This window comes from Apus apus, chromosome 15 (genome assembly GCF_020740795.1).
Source record: "Apus apus isolate bApuApu2 chromosome 15, bApuApu2.pri.cur, whole genome shotgun sequence".
NCBI lineage: Eukaryota > Metazoa > Chordata > Aves > Apodiformes > Apodidae > Apus > Apus apus.
In genome coordinates, this window is record NC_067296.1 from 6,197,293 (window position 1) to 6,218,936 (window position 21,644).

Below are 21,644 nucleotides of genomic sequence, written 5' to 3' on the forward strand. Positions count from 1 at the left end.
ATTTTGGTAAGTTTGTTGTTTGGCAGAGGACAAATGACAGTTCGAGGCTAATTATTTATTTTTTTTCCCCCACTACCCTAAAGAAGCCCTGGAAATTCCCTTCAGAAGCTGCGGGCAGGGAGGGGAGTTCAGGTGCCCTTAGGTGAGCAGAGTGCCTTTACTCCTTGCTCTAACTCTGCCCACAGAAACCCTGGAGCGAACCAACCCGCCTCCCCGAAGGCTCAGCCCGCTCCCCTCCCGGCTCTCCGGGCATCCTTCCTTCCTTCCCTGCCTCCCTCCCTCCGGGGGTCGGGCGGAGCGGGGACCAGCTCTCCCCCCTCTCCTGGCGCGGCGTGGAGGGAGCTCCGCGGCCCCTTCCCAGGCTCTATTTTAAGCAGACATTTACTTTCCCAGCCTCTTCTCCGCCTGGATCCCTGCCCGGGGGGGCGGGAGGGGGGGGGGGGTTTGGATGTGTCTCTTCCCTCCTTCACAAAAGGGCCCCGAGGCGGAGGCCGGGCTCCGGGGGGTTATTTTTGGGAGCAGCTCCTGGGATCCGATGGCCTTGTTAGGGCAGCGCTGACCTTTCTCCCGGCGGGGGAGGAGAGCGGAGCGGGACGCGCCGGGCCGGGGGAGCGCGGCCGGCTCGGGGACCCCCTTCCTCGGTTCTGCGGGCTCGGCCCCGTGCCCAGCAGGGCAGGTAGCGGCTCGGCTGCCTCTCCCGGGTGGGGCTCGGGCCCGTGTCTCTCCCCTCCCTCCAATTTCTCCTTCTTCCCTGCTCCGCAGCCCCTCGGCCGGGCGAGGCGAGGCAGGAGCGGCCGGTCCCGCAGCCGGTCCCGGAGCCCAGCCCGGCTCCTTCGGGGATGCGGCAGCTGCCCCCGCACGCAGCAGCTCTGCCCCTGGGAGAGCTGCCCGGCTGAGGGGGCACCGGGGGCACCATGAGCGGCGGCAGGTTTGATTTCGATGATGGAGGTGCCTATTGCGGGGGCTGGGAAGGGGGCAAAGCCCACGGGCACGGCATCTGCACCGGCCCCAAGGGCCAGGGGGAGTACTCGGGCTCCTGGAACTACGGCTTTGAAGTGGTGGGCATATACACCTGGCCCAGCGGCAACACCTACGAAGGCTACTGGTCCCAAGGCAAGAGGCACGGCCTAGGAATCGAGACCAAAGGACGGTGGGTTTACCGAGGAGAGTGGACCCATGGCTTCAAGGGACGGTACGGGGCCAGGCAGAGCATGAGCAGCGGAGCCAAGTATGAAGGTACCTGGAATAACGGCCTGCAGGACGGCTACGGCACCGAGACCTATGCTGATGGAGGTACGGGGGACACGGAGGGGCTGGGAGGGTGATGAAGAGTGTGGGACCCAGCCTGCAATGGCAGAGGCTGGGAGTTGTCCCCACTGGAGGGGTAAGCTGACCCTGTCTCCACTAGGGAGGGCAGACAGGCACAGTGGTCCACAATGAGCCATTGGGGTCCTTCAGGCAAGAAGCAGGGTCTTGGGGCTCAACCACCTCATAAGCAGGTGTGTGTGCCCTGATCCCTGCTGTCAGGGGCAGCGTGTGCAGCTGGCCACCTGCAGACACCAGGGAGGAGCAGCCGATTGTTGCCCCCACCAGCTTTCCTCGGGAGCAGCTCTTGAGTGCCTGTACCAAGAGTTAACACCAACCAACTTGATGTGTGCAGCCTGGGACTCCTGGTCCCCCAGGGACTGGTTGCTTCAGTCCCTCTCTGAACCAAACCACAAACTCCTTGCTGGTGCGTGACCACTGCAAGCCCTTCACTCGCTGGTCAGTGAGCTGGGAATGTTTTCACATTGGATATAAGCCACCCACAACATCATAGCATGCCATGCCTATGCATTTAAAACTCCTTGTGTGCCTCTTGACAGGCTGCCTGGACATCTGTTTGCTGAACAGTTTTGGTTGAGTTCATCTAAGCTATTGAGAATTTAAGCCTTTCCCTAAAATAAAGTTCCTTGGAAGCTCTCAGCCCCCACTCGTACACAAATGCACTGCATAGCCAGATATTTGTTGTGCTCTGTAAATGCTCAGCCCAACTGTGTTCCTGCATTAGTGGCAATTTTGGGGATAGCAACATTGCAAGAATCCCTGTGCAAGTAATTCTGTAGCTCTTCAGTACTGTAATGTTCCAGGCTGCCATATTTAGGATAGCTAAATAGAGAGGGTGATTTGAAAGAAATACCCTTCAAAATATGGATCAGAATTGCATCTATATTTATCTGGGACAGGCAATGGAGTTAGTTTGTGAAGAATAATAGCAGTAATGGTATAACTCTTAAAAATCAAAAGTATTTGATTTATAAAGATTAGAAAAATGGACTAATTCAAGACCGTCTGTCAGGATTATACATGTACAGAAATATTTCTTGATGAGTTGCCTGAGTACATGGCTAACTTTAAGCCTGGGAGTATAGTTTTGAAGTTGACTCATTCTCTTTGTGCCTTTGGAGGTTGTAAGTACAGACAGGAACCTGACATTTTCTCCCCTGCTCTGCCCTGTGGCTGTGGAGCAGCTCAGCACTGAGCTGAGCAGGGTGCAGTGGGAGTTCAGGCTGGTGCACGTGTGTGCACTAGTGCCTTGCAGAAACTTCACATGTGGCTGCAGGACGTGTAGGTGACACGTAAGATGTGCTCTGGTGAGTAATGAGCAGCGATCAGGTAACTGTCAGCAACAGCTGCTGTTGGCATTTCCATTCTGGACATGTCAAGGTCTCCTATGAATTTGCAGGGTTATTTCCTTGCTGCTTCCTAAACCACATTTTTTTTCTAAGGGTGCAGAGTGACTGGATTATGAGCTAATTGTTGAGGAGACTTTTGAGAAGCGAAACTTGACATGGGAGTTTGAATTGGATTAGATCATGATCACTGAAAGCTTGGGACAGAAGAGGGGGAGAGATGAGTCAAGATTTTCTCCTGTAAGGATATAGAAGGTGTTGCTTTGGTCAGCACAGTGCTCCCTGGGGGGCTGTCCCACACCCGAGAATGTGCTGTCTGCGTCATCCCAGTGCCACCTGAGGCTGCTGGCTTAGCCCTGATCTGTGAAGATGTGCCTGGCCAAAGCCACCCTGGGCAGCCCTGAGCTGAGCCCCCACAGATCCAGCCAGACCTGGCTCATGGACCTGTGCCACGGTGCCCAGCAGCTGCTCCTTGCATTGGGCCACCACATCCTGGCTGGTCCGAGCTGTTCGTTCAACACACGAGCTTCTCTGATGGTCTGGGAATGAGTAGGAAGCTGCAGCCAGAGCTAAAGTGGGAACCACCAGCCAGCATTGTGTGTGTAGGACTTGCAGGACCTGCTCCTGTTTGTCTCTTCACCTCTACCCAGTAACTAATTGAACCTGTTGATATTTGAAGCTTAGTTTGCTGAGATTAACATCTGGACAGGCTTTGGAAATCTGCTGTCCCTTGAGTAGGGGATGTGATTCCCAAACCTCCTGGAAGCCAGCCACGCAAGGAAGAGGCTCTGGGAACATGCAGCTTTTGCCAGATCCTTAGAAGCTTTAGGTCATGGTTAGGCTGCCTATGGGTTTCAGCTGATTCTAATGTTTTAAAATAGACTTTAAATTAACATTTTTGTATATATATATCATGTACATCAATATACACATAGAAACTTTATACTTTAAAATACACTTACAAATCACAGGCAGCCCTGTAAGTATATTTTGTCTTGTGGCTGGCTGAGGTTGGTGTTTAAATAGAGCCCCAAACTGGAGTGAGGCTTTTTTAATCCCATACAGATTTTTGACGTCTAATAGGAGGTAAATTCATGGTTTAGCCCAGGCACCGGGTGGGTCATTCTCATTTTTTCTCAGCTTAAAGAGCTTGCCTTCTCTAATGCTGATTGCTATCAGCCAAGGGCTTCAGAGCTTCTGGTGTGGCCAGGCAGAGACAGTAACACTGTGATCTATTTCCTTGGGTTTCCAAGCTGAAGGTGTGTGTGTGGTTACCAGCAAAGAGCTCAGAGCCTTTTATAGAAGGAAGATGTGCTCTAAGAGAAAACAGTGGTGTCAATTAACTGCATGTGGAAACAATTAGACCATTCAGTTATCACAAGACCACAAGAAAGGGGAAAAGAAATGCAGAAGTCGGAGATATTAAATGGGGTGATGTGGAGCAGTGCTAGGTCTTCAGGTGCCTGAGGTAGGGAAAGCCAGGTGGGAAGGGGCCTGGGATGGGGCAGAAGGAGCAGCATCCATGGGGCTGTGGCTGGGGAAGCAGGAATGGGCTCTGGGTGAGCCAAAATGGTGGTGGCTTGTGCATGCTGCCTCTGCAGCAAACTCCTGCGTGGCTGGATTTGACCCATGAATCAACACTGTGAATATATTTCCCCTCTCTGTTTTTCTTTGTCTGCGTTTCTTTTCCAACAGAAACAACCAGATAATGCTGTTGGCACCAAAATGAAGCACTAGCTTTTGCTGGCCTGTCTCACACATGGTGTTGTGCATTGATTTCATATCCCTGGCCTTTTACACTGAGCTCTTCTAACTCGCCTGTCATCACAGTATCTGGGTAACAGCAGGGGATTGTAGGACAGTGATAGGATTTGAGTTGCTTTCATTATTTACCTTGTTGTTTGTATTATTGACATTCATCACTAATTATGCCAGAACTTTGAGGTGGGCTGGGAAAGGGATTTGTGGTGCTGCTGATCATGGCTCTTGATGCTGGGCTGGATGTGCACCAGGAGCTGAAACTTTTGCCTTGGATGGAGCTGGACATGGTCCCATCCTGCTACCAGGGCAGAACAGAGGGTGCTGCCATCCTGTTGGAGTGTTTGGAGGTGAAGGCTGCAGGGATACCATTTTTATTAATCCCACAGTTTAATCCTTCCCATCCTGTGAAGATACTCAAGCAGGGGCACCCCCCAGCTTTGGCTGGGGATGGGCAGAGGTGATGAACCTTGTACCTGGGGGTTGCAGAGGAACCAGTGGTTATTGTCACTATGACAAGAAATAAAAGGATTACTGGGGTCCGGTCCCCCAGTAATCACACCCTGATGGCTCTGTCCTACTGCCCTGCTGAATCAGGCAGGGATTGGAAAGGCAGGGAAGTGGGACTCTGTCCCATTCTTATCCTAAATAGAGGGGGTTTTCACATCCACTGTTTTTTTTAAATTATTTTTTTTGCAGAGTCTGGGACACGTGTGAGTGCCTGGCAGCAAGCTGTGTGTCCTGCCTGGCCCCCCTTGGCCAGGCTGCTTTGCTCTTCAGGGGGTAAGGGTGGCTCAGGGAGGTGCAGCCCTGCTGACCCCGTGTCGCAGAGGGGGTTTGCACAGCTTGATTCTCTCCTGAACTGGCTGCACTGGTACATACTGGTGAGCTCAATCCCTGCGTGCCCTGCCGCACGGCTGCCGGCGCCTCCGGCCGCTCGCAGCAGCCTCTGGCTCTGCTCCAGGGCTGGTTCATGGCTCTGTCCTGGCACGAAGCCTCAGCTGGGCTCTGAATCGTGGCATGACAGGGACACGGCGGTGCCCGCTCGCCCTGTGCTGGCTGGGCAGCCACGGCCTCTTGGTGCCCTCTGCTAAGCCAGATGTAGTTGGCAGGGTTGGTCGCACCAAGCGCCGGAGGGACAGCGTCGCTTGTCCCATGTGGGCTAAAAGCAGGCAGTCAAGGACAGCCAGAAGTGCTGGTGTCACACCTTGTGTTGAGGGTAGGCACGTGTGCCCCTGAGAAGTGGCATCGCATTCTCTACTCCCTGAGAACCTGCTGTGACACAAGGCTTTCCCTATCCAGGTGGCTGTGGTGCCACTCAGGAGATAGAGGGGCCCAGGGACTTGCTGGAAGGCAGCGACTGCTCCAACTTGGCCCCTGAGGAGTGGCTGAGCCCTCCTAAACCTGCGACCCTTTTCCAGGGTTCCTCTTGCAGGGGGTTAACAGGGTGGCACTATCAGCTCCAGCCTGCCATCTGTGAAGTTGTCCTGCTCTAGGAGGAGGTCTCCAATGTCACCCTGATCGTGTGTCAGCCCTGCTTGTTAGCTGGGCAGGAGGGATGGAGCACTCACTTCACCAGCTCTTGGTGCGGAGAGACAGGGGGGTAGTACAGGGGCCTTCATAACCTCATTTTTTGCTAGGAAGACTCATCACCATTTTATGGAGAGGGATTTAGGAGCAAGGAGGAACCCCCCTAAGTGCCTGGGCATCTCCAGTCATGGTCCTTGGCTCTCTGCCTATGCCTGAACCCCTAACCAACACTGCCCACCTTATTTTTCTTAATGGAGCTTCTCCACAGCTGGCCACAGCCCACAGATGCTCTCTGCACTACCTGAACTCTTTTTTTTTTTTTTTTTCAGTAGGACAGACCAAAAATTTGCAAGGAGCCTGAGACCCTTCAGGGTGGGCAGGGGCTGGTGGGGGTGGCTCACCCCAGGGTGGCAGCTGCTGCCCGCTCGGGTGCTGCTTGTCTTTCCTGGCCCCTGGCTCTGTAAGTCAACACCCCACAGGCGGGTGCAAAGAGGATTTCAACGAAACCTGAAGCTTGAGAGTGGAGATTATGCTGCAGAAGGGGCCTGGGAGACTGTAAAATACGCACTCCCACAATCACCAAAGAAGGAACTGGATTTGCTCCCCGGAGAACAGGGTCATCCCTGGTCTCACTAACAGTGTCTGAGCAGGGAGCTAAGTGCCTTGAAGACAGGTCACTCCATTCTGTCTCAGCCCAGCCCTGCTGAGCCTCCCCAGGACCCTGGGAGTGCTTGCTGATCTGGCATGAGCTGCTTTTCCCAGTCCTTCAAGGTGTTTCTACCAAGGTCCTGCTGGCTCTTAGCAGGGTCTCATACCCGGGGTGCAGCCCCACCATGGTGAGCATGATCCTCTGTGTGTCCCCTGTCATATGACACCGTGTGCCCTCTTGAGCTGTGTCTGGAGGAGTGTGGTAGGGTGTTTTTTTGGGGCAGAGCTGGAGGAACCCTGCACTGCGCTGCTCTACTCCTCTCTTTCCCTTTTTTGCCCATCTTTTGCTTTGTGCAGTGTGGCACAAGCCCTGGGACCATGGACAAGCTGTATGTCAGGTCCATGCAGTTGTGGCTGCAGGTACAGTGGCAGGCTGTGCTATGGCCAGGCACTCCCCTCGGGGATCTAGAGACAGTTCTGGCAGCCTGTGAGTGACAAACTGCAGAATGGGATGAAGGGGACTGTCACCAGGCCAAGAGCTCTGCCACTGCAGCTTGTGTAGCTGCTGCCACCCTCAGCACAGCCCAAACTCCAGCCCTGTGAGGCTGGATCCCTGCTTGGGATACAAATCCAGACCCCATCCACTAACTGGCTTTGGGTTTGGACAAGTGTCCCCTGGCACCCCAGCCCATTTCTGAGGAGCTGTGGAAAGGAGCTGTGAAATCCTGCCAGCAATGGCACTCAGCCTTGCCCTCTGCCCTTTTCCCTCCTAGCGAGTGGCTGCTTTTCCACGTGGGTAAGCGCTAGCAGAGTTGGGGCTCCTCTCCTTGGGGGAAGGTGGATACATCTGCTCTAGGGCAGCTCTGCCCTGCAGCCCACCTTCCTGCGCTGGCTCCCTCCCCCATCCCAGCAGCGAGCTGCCTTTTCACCCCATCCCTCTTCTCTCCCGCAGGCACGTACCAGGGCCAGTTCACCAACGGGATGCGGCACGGCTACGGCGTGCGGCAGAGCGTGCCCTACGGGATGGCCTCCGTGGTCCGCTCCCCCCTGCGCACCTCGCTCTCCTCCCTGCGCAGCGAGCACAGCAACGGCACCCTGCCCCAGCAGGACTCCCCTGCGGCCAACCCCGAGAGCCTGCCCCTCTCGCCCACCATCACCCGCGGGGGCTTTGCCCTCAGCCTCTACGCGGAGGCGGAGGCCGGCAAGCCCAAGAAAGGGGGGCTCTTCCGCAGGGGCTCCTTGCTGGGCAAGCTGAAGAAATCCGAGTCCAAGTCGTCCCTGGCCAGCCAGAAGAGCCGTGTCAGCTTCCTCAAGAGCGAGAGCGGGATCAGCTCGGCTGCCAGCGATGCCACCTCCACCGTCAGCCTGGGTGAGGGCGCCGAGGGTGAGGAGTTCACCCCCTTCGAGTCCGACATCGACGCCACCACCACGGAGACCTACATGGGCGAGTGGAAGAACGACAAACGCGCCGGGTTCGGCGTCAGCGAGCGCTCCAGCGGGCTGAAGTACGAGGGCGAGTGGCTGGACAACCTGCGGCACGGCTACGGCTGCACCACCCTGCCCGACGGCAAGAAGGAGGAGGGCAAGTACCGCCACAACGTCCTCGTCAAGGGCATGAAGAAGCGTGTCATACCTCTCAAGAGCGCCAAGATCCGGCAGAAGGTGGACAGGAGCGTGGAGGGAGCTCAGAGGGCCGCGGCCATCGCCCGGCAGAAGTCGGAGATCGCAGCATCCAGGTAGGCGCTCGGGGCTCCGCCCTGTGGGTCCTGGTGGTGGGGGTTCCCATCCCGCGTGTTCCTCGGGAGCTGTGCTGTGTGCCTCCTTGCTGTGTGCCAGTGGAGGGGTCAAGCAGGGCTCCTTGCAGCATCTACTTAATTCTTTGTACTCAAGGCTGGAGGAGCGGGGCTGAGAGCCCTCATGGCTCATGGTGGTGTTCAGGACCTGTCCTATTTCTCATCCCTTCTCTTGTCCCCCTGTATCCCTGGTCCAGGAAGGAGCTGCTGGACAGCAGGGACTGGTACTGGCCCTGGCATTCAGTGGGATGGGGAGCAGCCTGATGCTGTGCCAGGCTGCTGGAGCTGCTGGGTGTCATTGTTGGGGCAGGATGAGAAATGGTGGGGTTTGGCTGTGGTAAATTCAACAGGCTTGTGAGCAGCTGGCAAGACTCATCCCAGATGAATTGGGTCTGCAGCAGAGTGTGGCTCTGGCCCAGAGACCCCAGTGTGGCTCTGTGGGGAGTTTATGGGCTGCATTAGAGTTGTCACTTACACATGTTGGCTCAGTGTAATGGGATCCCTGGGACAAGCACTGCTGTGTTGAGATGCTGTGGACTGGGAGACAGGACCTGTGATGGATACTGAACCAAGGAGGGGGCTGCCTTGAAGAGTTGCATCTGCCCCCCAGGACCCAGCTGCCCTCAGCCAGGTTTGGAGCAGGGGTTTCTGCCATCAGGGAGGTGGCAGTGGCAGCTCAGCCCGTGCTGGATAGCTGAGCCCAGTCCCACAGCACACAGCTCACAATGCTTAAGGATGCCAGGAGAGAAGAAAGCAGGGAGGGCTCAGCCAAGTTTGCCCCTTTTGTCCCCCCGGTTTGTCCTAGTTGAACCCCAGGGGTGGGAAGGGGGCTGTGGCAGCCAGCAGCATGCCTGGGGATGTGTGCACATGGGCGTGCAAGGGGAGAGTGGGTGAGGGGCTGCTGAGAGCATGTGGCAGCATCTCGTTGCACTCCCTTGCACCAACAGGCATTTGCTCTGTCACCCTTCCCAGGATGGAGGAGGGAGCAGATAAAAGAAGGGCTCCGGGGTCTGCCTGGGAAGGGCAGAGCAAAACCTCCTTCTCCTGCTCGCATCCCTGCCTGCATCCAAGCTGTGCTGGCAGCAGGCTCCTCCTCCCACAGCATTCCTGCCAGTCTTGGAGCTGGTCCGGCAGGGACCAGAGGTTGTCATGAAGAGTCAGAGCCTTCGCTCCTTTCCTCTTCCTCAGGGAAACATAGTTGTGAGAGACCTGGAAGTTTCACCTTGCCTCTCCATTGAAACCTGGCCCTGCGCAGCCTTTGCTCAGGCTGCTGGGCAGTGGCTGGGACTCCAGGGCTCCTTTTGCTCCTTTTTAGTGCTGTTTCATTAGCAAAGTTCCTCATTACCAAGCAGAGATGGGAAATAATGGCAGCAGGGAGGGTGCCTGTTCCCAATCCCCATCCCTCCCCTCCAAGAAACTCCAGCTCTGCTCTCTGGTGGCCATTTCTGCTCCAAAGTTTTGTGGGGAGGGTGATTAATTTTTAGCAAAACCCAGTTACCTCATAGACTGGCAGAGAAAAAAGGGTGGGTTTGGAAGTGAAACTCTGTGCGGGGCCAACCAGGATAAAAATAACAGGTTGGGGTGGTGTGGGGCTGCTGGGTCCTCCCTGCTGTGCCCGGGAAAAGCAAGTGGCCGTGGTGCTGGGTGCCCGTAAATAAGGAGGCTGGAGCTGTGAAAGCGGCTCCCCGAGAGCACGGCTGGTTTACACAAGCTTCTTTTTGTTAAACACTATTTACACTTTGGATCAGAAGCAGCTCGGCAGTGTTTTCCATCGGGGCTGGAATGCGCTCGCTGCCCTGACGGGGCACTGCATCCCTCCCCTGCCTGGCTGGGGAATAATTTCCTATTAAGGAAACTCTGGAGCTGGAGGAAATAAAGACGTTAAAGCCGGATTCCTCCAGGGAGTGCTCCCCTTGCTGACCCTGGGGTAGTTGCAGGGGAAGAGGACATGCTTTCGGCAGTGCCCCTGTCTCTGCAGCACTGCCTGCAGCTGAGCTGGACCCGCTGCAGGAGGAGAATTCGGGCTCCTCTGTCCTGTAAACTATAACTCACAGTTTCCATCAGCATTCATTCCTGGTGTGTGTTGCTCTGGGCAGAGCCATTCTCTCTATCTGCTGCCTTCTGAAAATCTGATTCATGTTCTCCTTCCTCCTCCTTTCAGCTCAGTTTTGCTATCAAGAGTAAATATAGGTATTTTTGCCTTGAGGGCGTCCTGAGGTTAAATCCCAGCTCTGGCACTGACTTTCTCTTTGGCTTTGAACCTTGCCTCAGTTTCCACACACAGGACAAAGAGTGATTGCAGACAGACTGTTCAAAATCGATTACTGTGGTTTATGAAAAGGATGTACTATGATTAGCATTGCCCTGGCTTGGAACTGCAAGGTGGAGTTTTCTAGACAGACCATTTATATCTCTCCTCAGGTGGCAATTCGTACCTTACCAAAAAAAAAAAAAAAGGCATTGAGGCTGCACTAATCCTTTTTTTGGGGGAAGCTGTGACACATCTGTATGAGGTTATCACTAGGATCTAATTGGTGGGACATGGCAGCTGGGCTGTGCAGACACAGCAGACTCTGTACCTGTTGTCTGCGGGTGTTTATTTCACCTGCTTCTGGCGCCTGGGGGAGCCCCTTGCAGAGCTAAAGTAAAGTAACGATCATGTCCAGCCTGCTGCAGTCTGGGGGTGAAACATCAGGAGACCAGATTTCACTCTCTTGCACCATAAAAGGCTCTTGAAGGCATAGAAATCCTGAGGAAAACAAGGCTAAGTGCTGGAAGCTGTCTTGGCTGGTTGCACCGCAGGAATGCCAGGCACGTGCCGGGGCTCCGGGGGTGCGTGAGCAGGAGGCTGCTGGCAGTGCTGCTGCCCTGCCTGTGATCTGCCCTGTGAAGATGGGCAGGACAGTGGCAGATGATGGTCAGCTGTGGTCAGCAGACCATCCTCCATCCCCTCTCTCTGCTCTGTGGGTGTCCAGAGCACCAGGCTGCTCTGCAGCTCCGGCCCCGCCTGCCTGGGTGCAGGGCCAGCGCTGTGGGCAGTGCCAGCTACTGCCTGGCCTGGCCTCCTCGGCTCCCTCCCCAGTCCAGCTGCTTTCCCCATTGTGCAAGAGGCTGAGGACAAAGCTGGCATCACCTCACCACCATCTGAGATAACTGCAATATTTATTTATTGATTGATTCTTTTTTTATCCATTCTGTTTGTGAGAATCCGTTGGCATGAGGTCATGCTGTCTTGAACAGCCCAGCCCAGCAGCTGCCCCCTCACCCCGGGCATAGCCCCTTGGCACTGCTCAGACATTGGGCAGAAACCTCAAGCATGTCTACCAGCAGCTCTGAGGATCAGCTGATGGAAGTTAAAGTATGAGGAATCCTGCCCCGAGCTGCTCTCACTTGGGATAAAAGTCACCCTGAAGCATATATAAAATTAAAAGCCAGAAAAAGGGCAGGACCAGCTTCAGGGTGAACCTTTGATTTTTTTGAAAGCTGTGCACTCAATAGCCAGGCAGCTCATTCAGGGGATTTCCTTCTCACTGGTGCTTTTGGGGGGCAAAATGGGTGTAAATACTGTAAATCCCACCTCCATCCCACTGCGACAGTGTCTGCCTCTGCAGAGGGTTGTGCTTCCCAGTGACTTGGACCAAAATCAGTGGAGGAACTTGGCTGTGTGTCCTACAAGGCACGGGTCTGGCCATGCTCTGAGATCATGTGATGGGTGTGTGTCCTGTTAATAACACCTCAGATATGTCTGCCAGATGTCACAGGGTCAACAGGAAAGGAACGTGTAAGAGGCAGGAATGGCTGGTGTGCTTCACTTCTTTGTCTTCAGGTACCTCTGTGCACCTGAGTGTCTTATGCCTGGAGAGGACAAATGAATAGGACAATGAGTGAGCCTGGGCTGTGTTCAAGCAGTGCAGAGCTGGGGTGAGCTCTTGGCATCAGACATCACCTTGGTGCGGCTTCTACCACAGCGACACGCGGGCATCATTCCGAGTGCAAGTTGTTGCCTGGGTTTGAAGCCTTGCTTGTTTCCCTCTCTGTCCCCGTGTCTTTGAGGCATGTGTTAGTCCTCCCTTCAAATAACACCAGTGCTGGATGGCTCCCGTATCGCTTTCCGAGCCTCCCTTGCCCAGCCGCATTCCCGGCAGCGCAGCCGCCGTCTCCCTGGGCTCAGCGTTTCCAGCCGGCCTGGCCGAGCGGCACTCGGCGTCTCCTCAGGGAACGCGGGTGTGTGGTGCAAATGACGTCCCGAAATCGCTGGAGTCAGCAGAGCCTCCTGACTAAATAAGGGCAGGCAGAGCAGGGCTTTATCAGCGCTGCCCCGGCACGACAGCTGCGCCCAGGGCCTGTGCAGCCCCCGCCGCTGGAGCTCGGCCGCCTGCTCCCACCCATGAGGGGCTTTATTTGGCCCAACGCTGCCCCAGCGAGATGCCCAACCTCCTCCCCGGCACTCTCGGGGGGGCAGGTGGGCAGCCAAAGCAGTGTCTTCCTTGTGCACCTCTGGTGAGGCGTGACGGGCATCCCGGGTGCAGCTGGGCTGGCCGATGGCTGGTGACGCAGCTCGGCGTCCCCGAGGCCAGAGGGCTTGGACCTGGGATTTTCAAGTCTGTCAAATCAGACTCAGGGGTTGCTATGAAAGAGTTTTAGGATTTATTCATAATTTTTTTTTAATATATATATTTTTAATGACCTTGGCGTTCTGCTTTCCCTGGTTGTTTAATCAGAGGTGTGGGCGTTAGACACGTCAGTGTGTTCCCAGGCCTTTATGTCTGAGGCCAGAGGGCAGGATGCTCAGGGCCGCCTGCAAGAGCTGGTAGCAATGGCTCAAGGCAGCCCCTGCCAGGCTCTCCCCTCTCAGGAGAGTGGCTGATCCTCCTCTGCTGTCCCAGCCACGCTCTCTTTGCTCCAGGACTGCGCGGTGCTGGGTGCTGGATGGGTGTGTGACAAGGAGGCAGGAGATGGTGCCTCCAAGCGGGAGCTGCCAGGAAGAGATGCGGGAGTTGGGAGCAGCATTTCTGCAGCTGTAAGATCAGACACGGAAGATGCTGCATCCTGACCTCTCAGGAGGATGAAAGGGTGGGTGGGTGCAGATGGAGGGGGGCAGGACTGCCCCAACTTCATTAAAATTCCCTGTGGGGTACAGGAGGGTGCCACATCCCCAGGGGGGATCGTGTTGAGCAAGGTGTTGCTGCACCAGGAGGTGGCTGAGTGGCAGAAGCCCGGGGCAGGTCCTTGACGGACAGGTGTTCTGCCTACCCCAAGGCCCCCATAGTGGGAATCAGCATCTTGCCGCTTCCACAGGAACAAGCAGGGAGAAATGAGGGTTGTCATATGGGTCCTGCCTTAGCTGGGTGCCAGGACACAGCAGTGAGGGGATGGTCCTTGGTCCTGCTCTCCCAGCAAAGACGTTTCTCAGACAGCTCAGTGTGTTTATAAAGAGGATAATCTTGTTTCATTCACTCTTGGCTAATAGAAACCCAGTTGCTGGCACCTACTTCCAGACCAACGGAAGCCTGGGGCTGGGACTCTTCTGCTTTCTGCACAGCACTCATGCCAGCAGCTCTCCCTTCTTCCCTTGACACCAGGCGAGTAAAAACCTTTTCCTCTTGCAGCTCCTGAGCAGGTGTGACCTCCTCTGCGTGGCTTATCAGCACAAACTGAGATCAGTGTCCCAGATAACCATCCACGGGGACAGTGAGGGGGAATTTGCCTGACCCGTGCCACCACAGCCAGGACCACTTCAGCTTGGGTTTCTCCTAAAGCTCTTGGAGCAAGAACGTGCCTGGCTGCCTTGTGCCATGGTATTGCAATGTCACCACGTGTGGTTTGGTTAGGAGGAATGCTTCCACCTGAGCCTCCCCATGTCCTGCATCAGGAGCTTGAGCACTTTGTGTCACTTGTGTCTTGGAGATGGGGGACACCCTGCCCCTGTCCCAGAGCCAGGGCTTGGTCTTTACAGACTCATGACTGGGACTTGAATAGGGGTGAGTTGGGCTTGGTGGAGCTGTTTTTTTTGGAGGGGTCTTGCTTCCCCAGAGGAGCAGTTTCTAGCTCTGTAGAAGTATTGCCTGTTTTGAAGTGCTGCCTGACCTTTGTAGCACCCTCCTCATCCCACCCCAGAGACCTTTGGGCTCACCTCTGCCATGCTGAGCAGAGAGTGAGCTTTAGGCTTCTGGTGAGGGCCTCTCCATTCCTCGCCCAGGCACAACGTGTGTCCCCTGTGTGTGAGACTTTGCAGGCTGGTTGGGTGCCATGGAACAAGTGATGGTGTGATGCCTTCACCCCTTTCCTTCAGCCTTTCCTGGAATGACCTCCGCTCCAGCCCAGGCTGGCTGCAGCTCCAGCACTGACACATTTTTGGCCCACCCTCCTTGTTACACTGAGATGCGTTTTGACTCCAAAGGAGAGTGCACACAGCTTTATCTGTTTTCCACCCACCTCACATGAATTTCCTTAGGCGCTTTCATGCCCTATTTGGGTAAGAGGGAGCACGCGCTTTCAGAAGCTCCAAGGAGAAAGCATTGGTTGGGCAGCAAACTGCTTTCTCCAGGGCTTCCCAGGTCTTTGGGGTTGAAGGAAGTGGGGCTGTGGCTTGCAGAGGTCCCTCAAGAGGAGCAGAGTTGGGATGGCAGGACATCAGTCCCAGCGATGGGTACGACTCAGGTGGCCAGGCAGGGCAAGTGGAATGAATGGACTGTTCATTCTGACCTTGTGGGAATCCTTATCTCAACAGCTTACAAACACAGAAAGGGAAAAATGAAGTGTGACTTTAATCTGCAAAAACGACTGTGCAAATGGTAGTTTCTTGTTCAATTGGTCTGCTGCTGTGTGGAGCAGGAAGGCTTTGACTCTCATCCAAGTGCTTGAAATCAGGAGGCAGGGAGCTGGCCTTAAAATCATCTGATTCCATCAGGCTTTGCTCCGAGGTTATCGGTGTTTCAGTGGAATGTGAAATAGGCTTATCTTGAAAAAGCAAAGTATTACAGTAAAATGACCAATTTAAATATAAAGCCTGAGATACAGAAACCTTCCCTCCTCCTGGAGGAGGTGTGGGTTTTTTTGGCTTATCCTGGTTCCAACCTTTGACTTTCTGAGTCCCAGTTTTTGTTGTTTTGCTCCTGTGAGGCCTGCTGGCCTTTCAGTGAGTACCACGAGGAACCTGGTGTCCCATCAGCCTGGGAGTCCTCAGCAGCCTTGGGTGCAGGCACAGAGGACATGGGTGCTGCAGCCCTGGTGGTGGCCTGGCAGTCACCACAGGTCCCTGCTCTCCCTCTTGTTTCTCCTGGATCTCAGATCACAAAGCAGACCCTGCAGTTCTTTGCCCTGTTGGTTTGATTTGCTGAAATCTGAAAAACATCAGAGTTAGAAGCTGCTAAAACTTTTTAATGAAAAAAACAAAGATCTTAGAGGGAAAACACATACTTTCTGATTTGTGTAAGTGCTGGCAGGGCTGGCAATCAGGTAAAACATGCTGGTTTGTGTGTGAGTGCTGTCCCTTTGGCAGAGCTTGGGGCTGGACAGGAGCTCCTGGGTCAGGCTGGGCTCCCTCGGAACAAGCAACTACTGCAGCTCTGGGTTTTCTTGGAAGTGGGAATTATTTCCCCTGGTCAGGACAGAGGAGCAGGAGCAAGTGGGGGATTAAAGGCTGTAAGGCCTAGATTGCCTGTGTGCTGTTGGTGCACTCACCGGTGGGATAACCCAGCTGCTTTGATCTTGCTGTGGTAGGTAAATTAAATCCCTAGAGCATTACCTGAGGCTTCTTGGTAATGGTGTGGTGGAAGATGGAATCAATCAGTGGCATTTGGACATAGCCCCAAGGCTGTGCTGCCCTGGGCGACTCCGCTCTGGACTCCGCTTGACCTGCACCCAGGGCAGCACTGAGGAGAGCAGAACTGAAAACCTGGGGTGGGGAGGAGAGAGTCCAGTAGGCAGCTGCAACTCGTCCTTTTTTTTCCCCCAAAGCTACCTCTGTGGATGCTCCCATGAGCTGCTCTGTGACCCTTTGGGCTGGCAGGCTCTGGCTTGCACCACTCCAGGTAGAGCCGGCTCCGGGCAGCTGCTGGCCGGCATCTGAGGGCTGCAGGGGAACTGGAGAGCACCTGCAGGCTGTGCCAGCCCCCCTGGCTTGTCACAGCCACTGGCTCCTGTGCAGGCTGGCATGGCCAAGCCCTGCCAGCTCACTGCCCACCCGGCTCCGCTCGGCTCACAGGCAATTAGGGTGGTGGAAATTAATTGGGCAAAATCTCCCATACGCAAGGCTGGGGTGTGTAGGTTGCAGTCTTATTGAAGACAGCTGCAGATCTGTCTGCTGGAAGATTAATATCACTTTAACTGTTCCGAGGGGAAGTATCCCTTGGTGAAAGATGCAAGTGGCTCTGGGCTATTTAGAGCTGAGGATAACATTTCGGTATTTTAAAAATTCACCAAGTAATCATAAAGGCTAATGCTTGCTGAGCTCGTTAGGTGGCAGGGAGCTCTGCCAGGCCTGTGCTCCTGAAGCACTGCACAGAAAAGGATGCTTTAGTCCCAGCTGAATGCCTTGTTCGTGCTCTTTCTGTGGAAGGAAGAAGAAAAGGTCCAGTTTATCCAGCTAAGTAGCCTGGGCATATTCATACCCAGGGCATAATGCCAGCACTTCTGTGTGAGCGCTGGTATCATGAGTAAAAAACCTGGGGCACCTCATCAGTTGGCTGCAAGGGAGGGGAGGCTGGAGAGCAGAGCTACTCTGCAAGGCCAGGATGGTTTCTCTTGTTGGCTTTCTTTCACAGTGGTATGGAGGTGTCTCCTTTAGGACGCAGTTTGTGTTGATTTATGCTTAATTCACAATTTAGATCACACTTTGCAGGTGCAGAGTCCATAATATCAACCAACACCCCAGGGATGTCAGAGTCTAAACTGTGTGGGTATGTCCACACAAGTGATGGAGCAAGAGGCAAGTAAATGTGTATCTGGCTCTCAGGACAGGGTGGGACACACAGGTGGGTTTGAATGTGGGCAGGGAAAGTGGCACGAGCTGAAAAGGGACATTCAGCCCTACAGAGGTGATGTAAGTCCAAAGACAGTGTGGAAAATGGAGAAACCAGAAAGGTTCTGTCCTGGTCATGTCATAGAATTATAGAATGCTTTGGATTGGAAGGAACCTTTCAAGGTCATCTAATCCAACCCTCAAAACAGGTCTGTGTTGGTCAGGTCTGTGTGTCCTTGCCCTTCATGATGTAAAAGTAGAAGGGACCATGTCGCCATCAGCAAAACCACTTCTGCAGCTTTCCATGTATCCCTTTTGAGTGCTGCTGACATTTCTGCCAAGACAAACCATTATCTTAATTTTCCTCAGAAGGACAAAATTATTCCTGGTAGATACAGGAGGAGGAATTTGACTGTGGGTGGAAAAGCCAGTTTTGAGGAAAGGGGAGCTTAGCCGTAGAGCTCACTGATTAATTTTATTTGCATAAAGACCTTTTCTGCAGGTTGGTGTATTGAGAATGACAAGAAAAAAGTGTTCAGTTGGTCCTTCCTCAGAGTTTACTGCATCAATGCAATGAGGAAGACCCTGGAGAAGGAAGGACAGTGCTGGATGAGTCTGTCTTTCCCTTAATAAGCAAATATGTGATCACTTGGGCAGAGATCTGAGCTCTTCCCCAATTTTAGCCACAAGGTCATTGCTGCACCTGCAGGCACCCCAGCCCTGTCTGGTATTTGCAGTATTCTCTGCTAATTCCAATCTCATTTGCAGTCTAATCCAATCTGGATGTGCAAAATCACATAAACTGTCCAAAGAGACAGGCATGCTGGCTTGGCTTTGGGTCTCACCTGTTAGCACGGTGCTCAGCTGCGGCTCATGTATCCCCAGGGGATTTGAGTTGTAGTCGGAGGAATGATTCGAGCAGTGTTTCTGGGAGATGGCCAGGAAAGACAGAAGTGGTGCTCTGTCCTGCACTAGTACCAAAACCATTAGAGCATTAGAGCCCTGCCAGAGGGGCAAATAAAACAGCAGATGCATTTAACGCTCCCTCTCCCACCTGAGGTGTGAAGCCTCCCTGCCTAGAGTGGCCCCAGAGCAGCCACCATGACCCAGCAAGTGCTGGGGCAGAGCTGCAGACATTGCCCACATACCTCCCCTCGGTGCAGGGCTGCTCCTCCTTCTGAAGAATTCACTGGAGCTATTTTTAACAGCCCTGCCTGGGAAGATGGCTCAGAGTAAAACAGGGAAGCAGTCATCCCAGGGTGGTACTTGGGATGTAGAGTGCTGGGGTTGGTTTGTGAAGGCCCTTCTTTGTGCTTGTTGCCCCAGTGGATGTGCTTAATGTTCATGGTTTGTTTTCCATCGCTGCTGGGAAAAGGGGCTTTTGAATTTTGCTGCTGGGTGCTAGAAATTCCGTGGGCCTCTGTTTCAGTTTCATCCTGATCCCCTCCATCTCCAGACTTTCTTCTCTATGGGTCTTTGTACAGGCTGCTTTCTGCAGAGGGGTTGGGACCTGACAGCACAACCAATGGTGAATAAAAAAGCATGGCCCTGATTCAAGTGCTGCCTGAAAAGTATTACATTTATATGTATATAAATACAAGGCCAGCATTTTCCTTTTTGTAAAGGCTCATTCTGTTTTTTCATCAAATCTTAACTTGGGAAGAAGTTTGTCCTCTTACGTATTTCATGTCTGAGGTTCAAAGATCACCTTCCTGCCTCCCTGAAACCTCCTGGATTTTCTCTTTCACCCCTGCATGCAGCAGACCTCAGGCCATGGGCTGGGAGAGGCTTTTGTGTTGCCAGTTGTGTGTGCTGAGCTCTCCCAGAGCAGCTGGTATTTGTCTCCTGCTTTGCAGCCTGGGCCAAGTTTTTCTCTGTGTTGCGCTCCCAGGCACTGCCAGCCCTGCGGGTAAATAATTAATTCAGAAATACTCTAGGCAAGTTAGGTGTTATTGTTGTGGCTGGGCTTTTTCTTCCGGGCTGTGCTTTGTCATGGTGTTACTAAGCCCTCAGTGCAGCTTTCTGAAGGGCTGTGAGCAGCAGTGCCTTCCCTTCGTGCCCCGGGGCTGTGCAGCTCAGCCGAGAGAGTGGGGAAGACCTGCTGCAATCACCATGCTGTGTCTGCTTAAGCCAGATGTTCATCATCTGGCTGCTGCTGTAATAAGTGATCTCAGCAACGCTAAGACACAGCACAGGGCATCAGCATTCTTGCCAGGGGACAGCAGTGCTCTGCCATGGGCATGGCTTCCCCAGGATGCCAGCAGGGCCAACACGTGGTTTGCCAGAGGTGCCAGATTTGAAGCTTCAGCTGTGTTGATCTCAGTACCCCCAAATCAAGCATTTCTAGATGACTTTGCAAAGAGGGGGTCAGGAGCAGAGGTCAGGCAAGTCCTGCATAATTAGGAACTGCCTTGTCACCTTCAACACTCCCAGGCTGTTCCCTTGTGTTGGCCCCAGTTCCTGGGGAGAGCCGAGCATGTGGGAGCTGCCTGCACCCCTTTGGCGACACATCAGCGTGAGTTGCACCGTGTCCACACTAGCAGGGAGAACAGAGTCTGCATCCAGTCCATTTCCAGACTGCTTTTTTGGAATTCACCTGTAGGAAACCATCCACCCACTTGCCAGGAGCTTCCTGGCTGCTCCCCCAGCTGGGGCCAGCTGGCTGGTTGTCTGGCTGGGAAGTGGCTAGGATACCTCTGCCTGGCTTAGCAAGTGGCTGAAAGGGGGGATTTTATCTCTGTGTGATGAATCCAATGAATCCAGTCCTTCAAGAGCAGCAGGACAAAGCCAGGGGCCAGAGCATGTCCTGCTGGGGTGAAGAGCTAGACCCTCACTTTGCAAGCTTCTTCCTGGGGCTGGCGCCGGGCAGGCTGAGTGCCCCAGGCACAGGGAGCCCAGCCTGCTCTGATCCCCTAGGCAAGGAGAGCCAAACATCCCCCTTGGCCCCTGCCAGATTATAGTGGAATTAATCACGCTGATTATATGCTACCAAAAAAGGAGGTGCTTTCTCTGTTCTGAGCTGCCTCAGACCTCCTGCTTATGAGCAGCGGCTTAAAATTGCTGTTTTCTGCCTCATCATGTCTTGTCTCTGGGTTTTTTAGGAGCTGTAATAATTTTGGATAAAAAGGCCAAGAATGACAGCAATCCCAGGCAGCTCAGCTTGCGGAGAAAGCAGGGAGATAACGTGTGAGTGTGGCCAGGGAGGTGACTCATGGCTCTAGTGGAGTGGGATGTCATCCCATGGAGAGACAGGCTGAGGCATAGCAGCTCTGCACCCTCTTCTCTATCACCGGGCTCTGAACAGCATTTTCAGCTCCCCATTGAGTCACACTGTTGCCTGTAGCAGTTGGGATTATTGCCTGACGTTTAATTCTTTCCTCACAGCTCCCCATAATGGTGCATGTGTGAACATGTGTGTGTGTGTGCGTATATATACCTTCTCAGAACAACATTTCTATCACCTTTTCATTGCACCTGTTGAGTATTTGGACTAAAGCTAGTCTTGTCTGCATACTGCATCTCTTTAATGGGAAGGAATTAATCCTGACTTCATGATTGACAATCGAAAAATTCCTCTGAAGCCTTCTCTGCAGGGATGAGAACTGCAGCTTTCCTCATTTTTTGTGCTAAAACATGAACAGATACCAATTTGAGCCTGAAGAGGGCTCATCAGACACCATAACACCATAGGAAAGGTTGTAAATCGTAGTGCATTGGTGTTTGAGGCCTGCTAACTGCTTATCAAACTGCCCACAAAAAAAAATACGTGGTTTTACATGTGCAGCCAGTGTATGCTCCATTATTTGCAGCAAGGGAGATCTGGGGAGCTTTGGCAAACGTGATAGTGAGAGCAGGGGAAAGCAGCTCTCCATAAGCCCTGGGTGGAACAAAGCAGCTGAATATATAGTTCTTCACCCTCCTTTATTTTTAAGGTGCAGTTTTGCTGTTTGAAGTCAGCTCCTTCCCAGACTGTGAGCAGCTGGGCTGTAAAGCCAGCCCTGCTTTAACATAAAGATCACAGGGCCCTGAGCATGAGGCATGCGAGGAATACAACAGCCGGCCAGCAAAATACCCCAGATAGCCCCATAGAGCAAGGAGGAGATGTGCTGGGAAGGAGTGGAGAGGACTCAGGGAGCCAAGCTGCAAGGGAGACCATAGCTCTGCCTTCCCTAGCACCAGTGAGGGCAGCCCCTGGGGCTGTGATGAGTAAAGGAGCCCCTTGGATGAGCTGTGCTGTTTGCTGGAGAACTGTGGTAGAAATGTGGGGTAAAACATGTCAGT

General features: G+C 53.8%; 1 protein-coding gene across 1 annotated transcript in view; it reads left to right on the forward strand.

The window, feature by feature from the left end:
* The first annotated feature begins 570 nt into the window (after nt 1–570).
* Nucleotides 571–21,644, forward strand: part of JPH2 (junctophilin 2) — a 32,148-nt gene continuing 11,074 nt past the window's right edge. The window contains exons 1-2 of the mRNA XM_051633082.1: nt 571–1,293; nt 7,561–8,344. Coding sequence (XP_051489042.1) covers nt 915–1,293; nt 7,561–8,344 — 1,163 coding nt within the window. The 5' untranslated portion in view covers nt 571–914. The remainder of the gene's footprint in view (nt 1,294–7,560; nt 8,345–21,644) is intronic.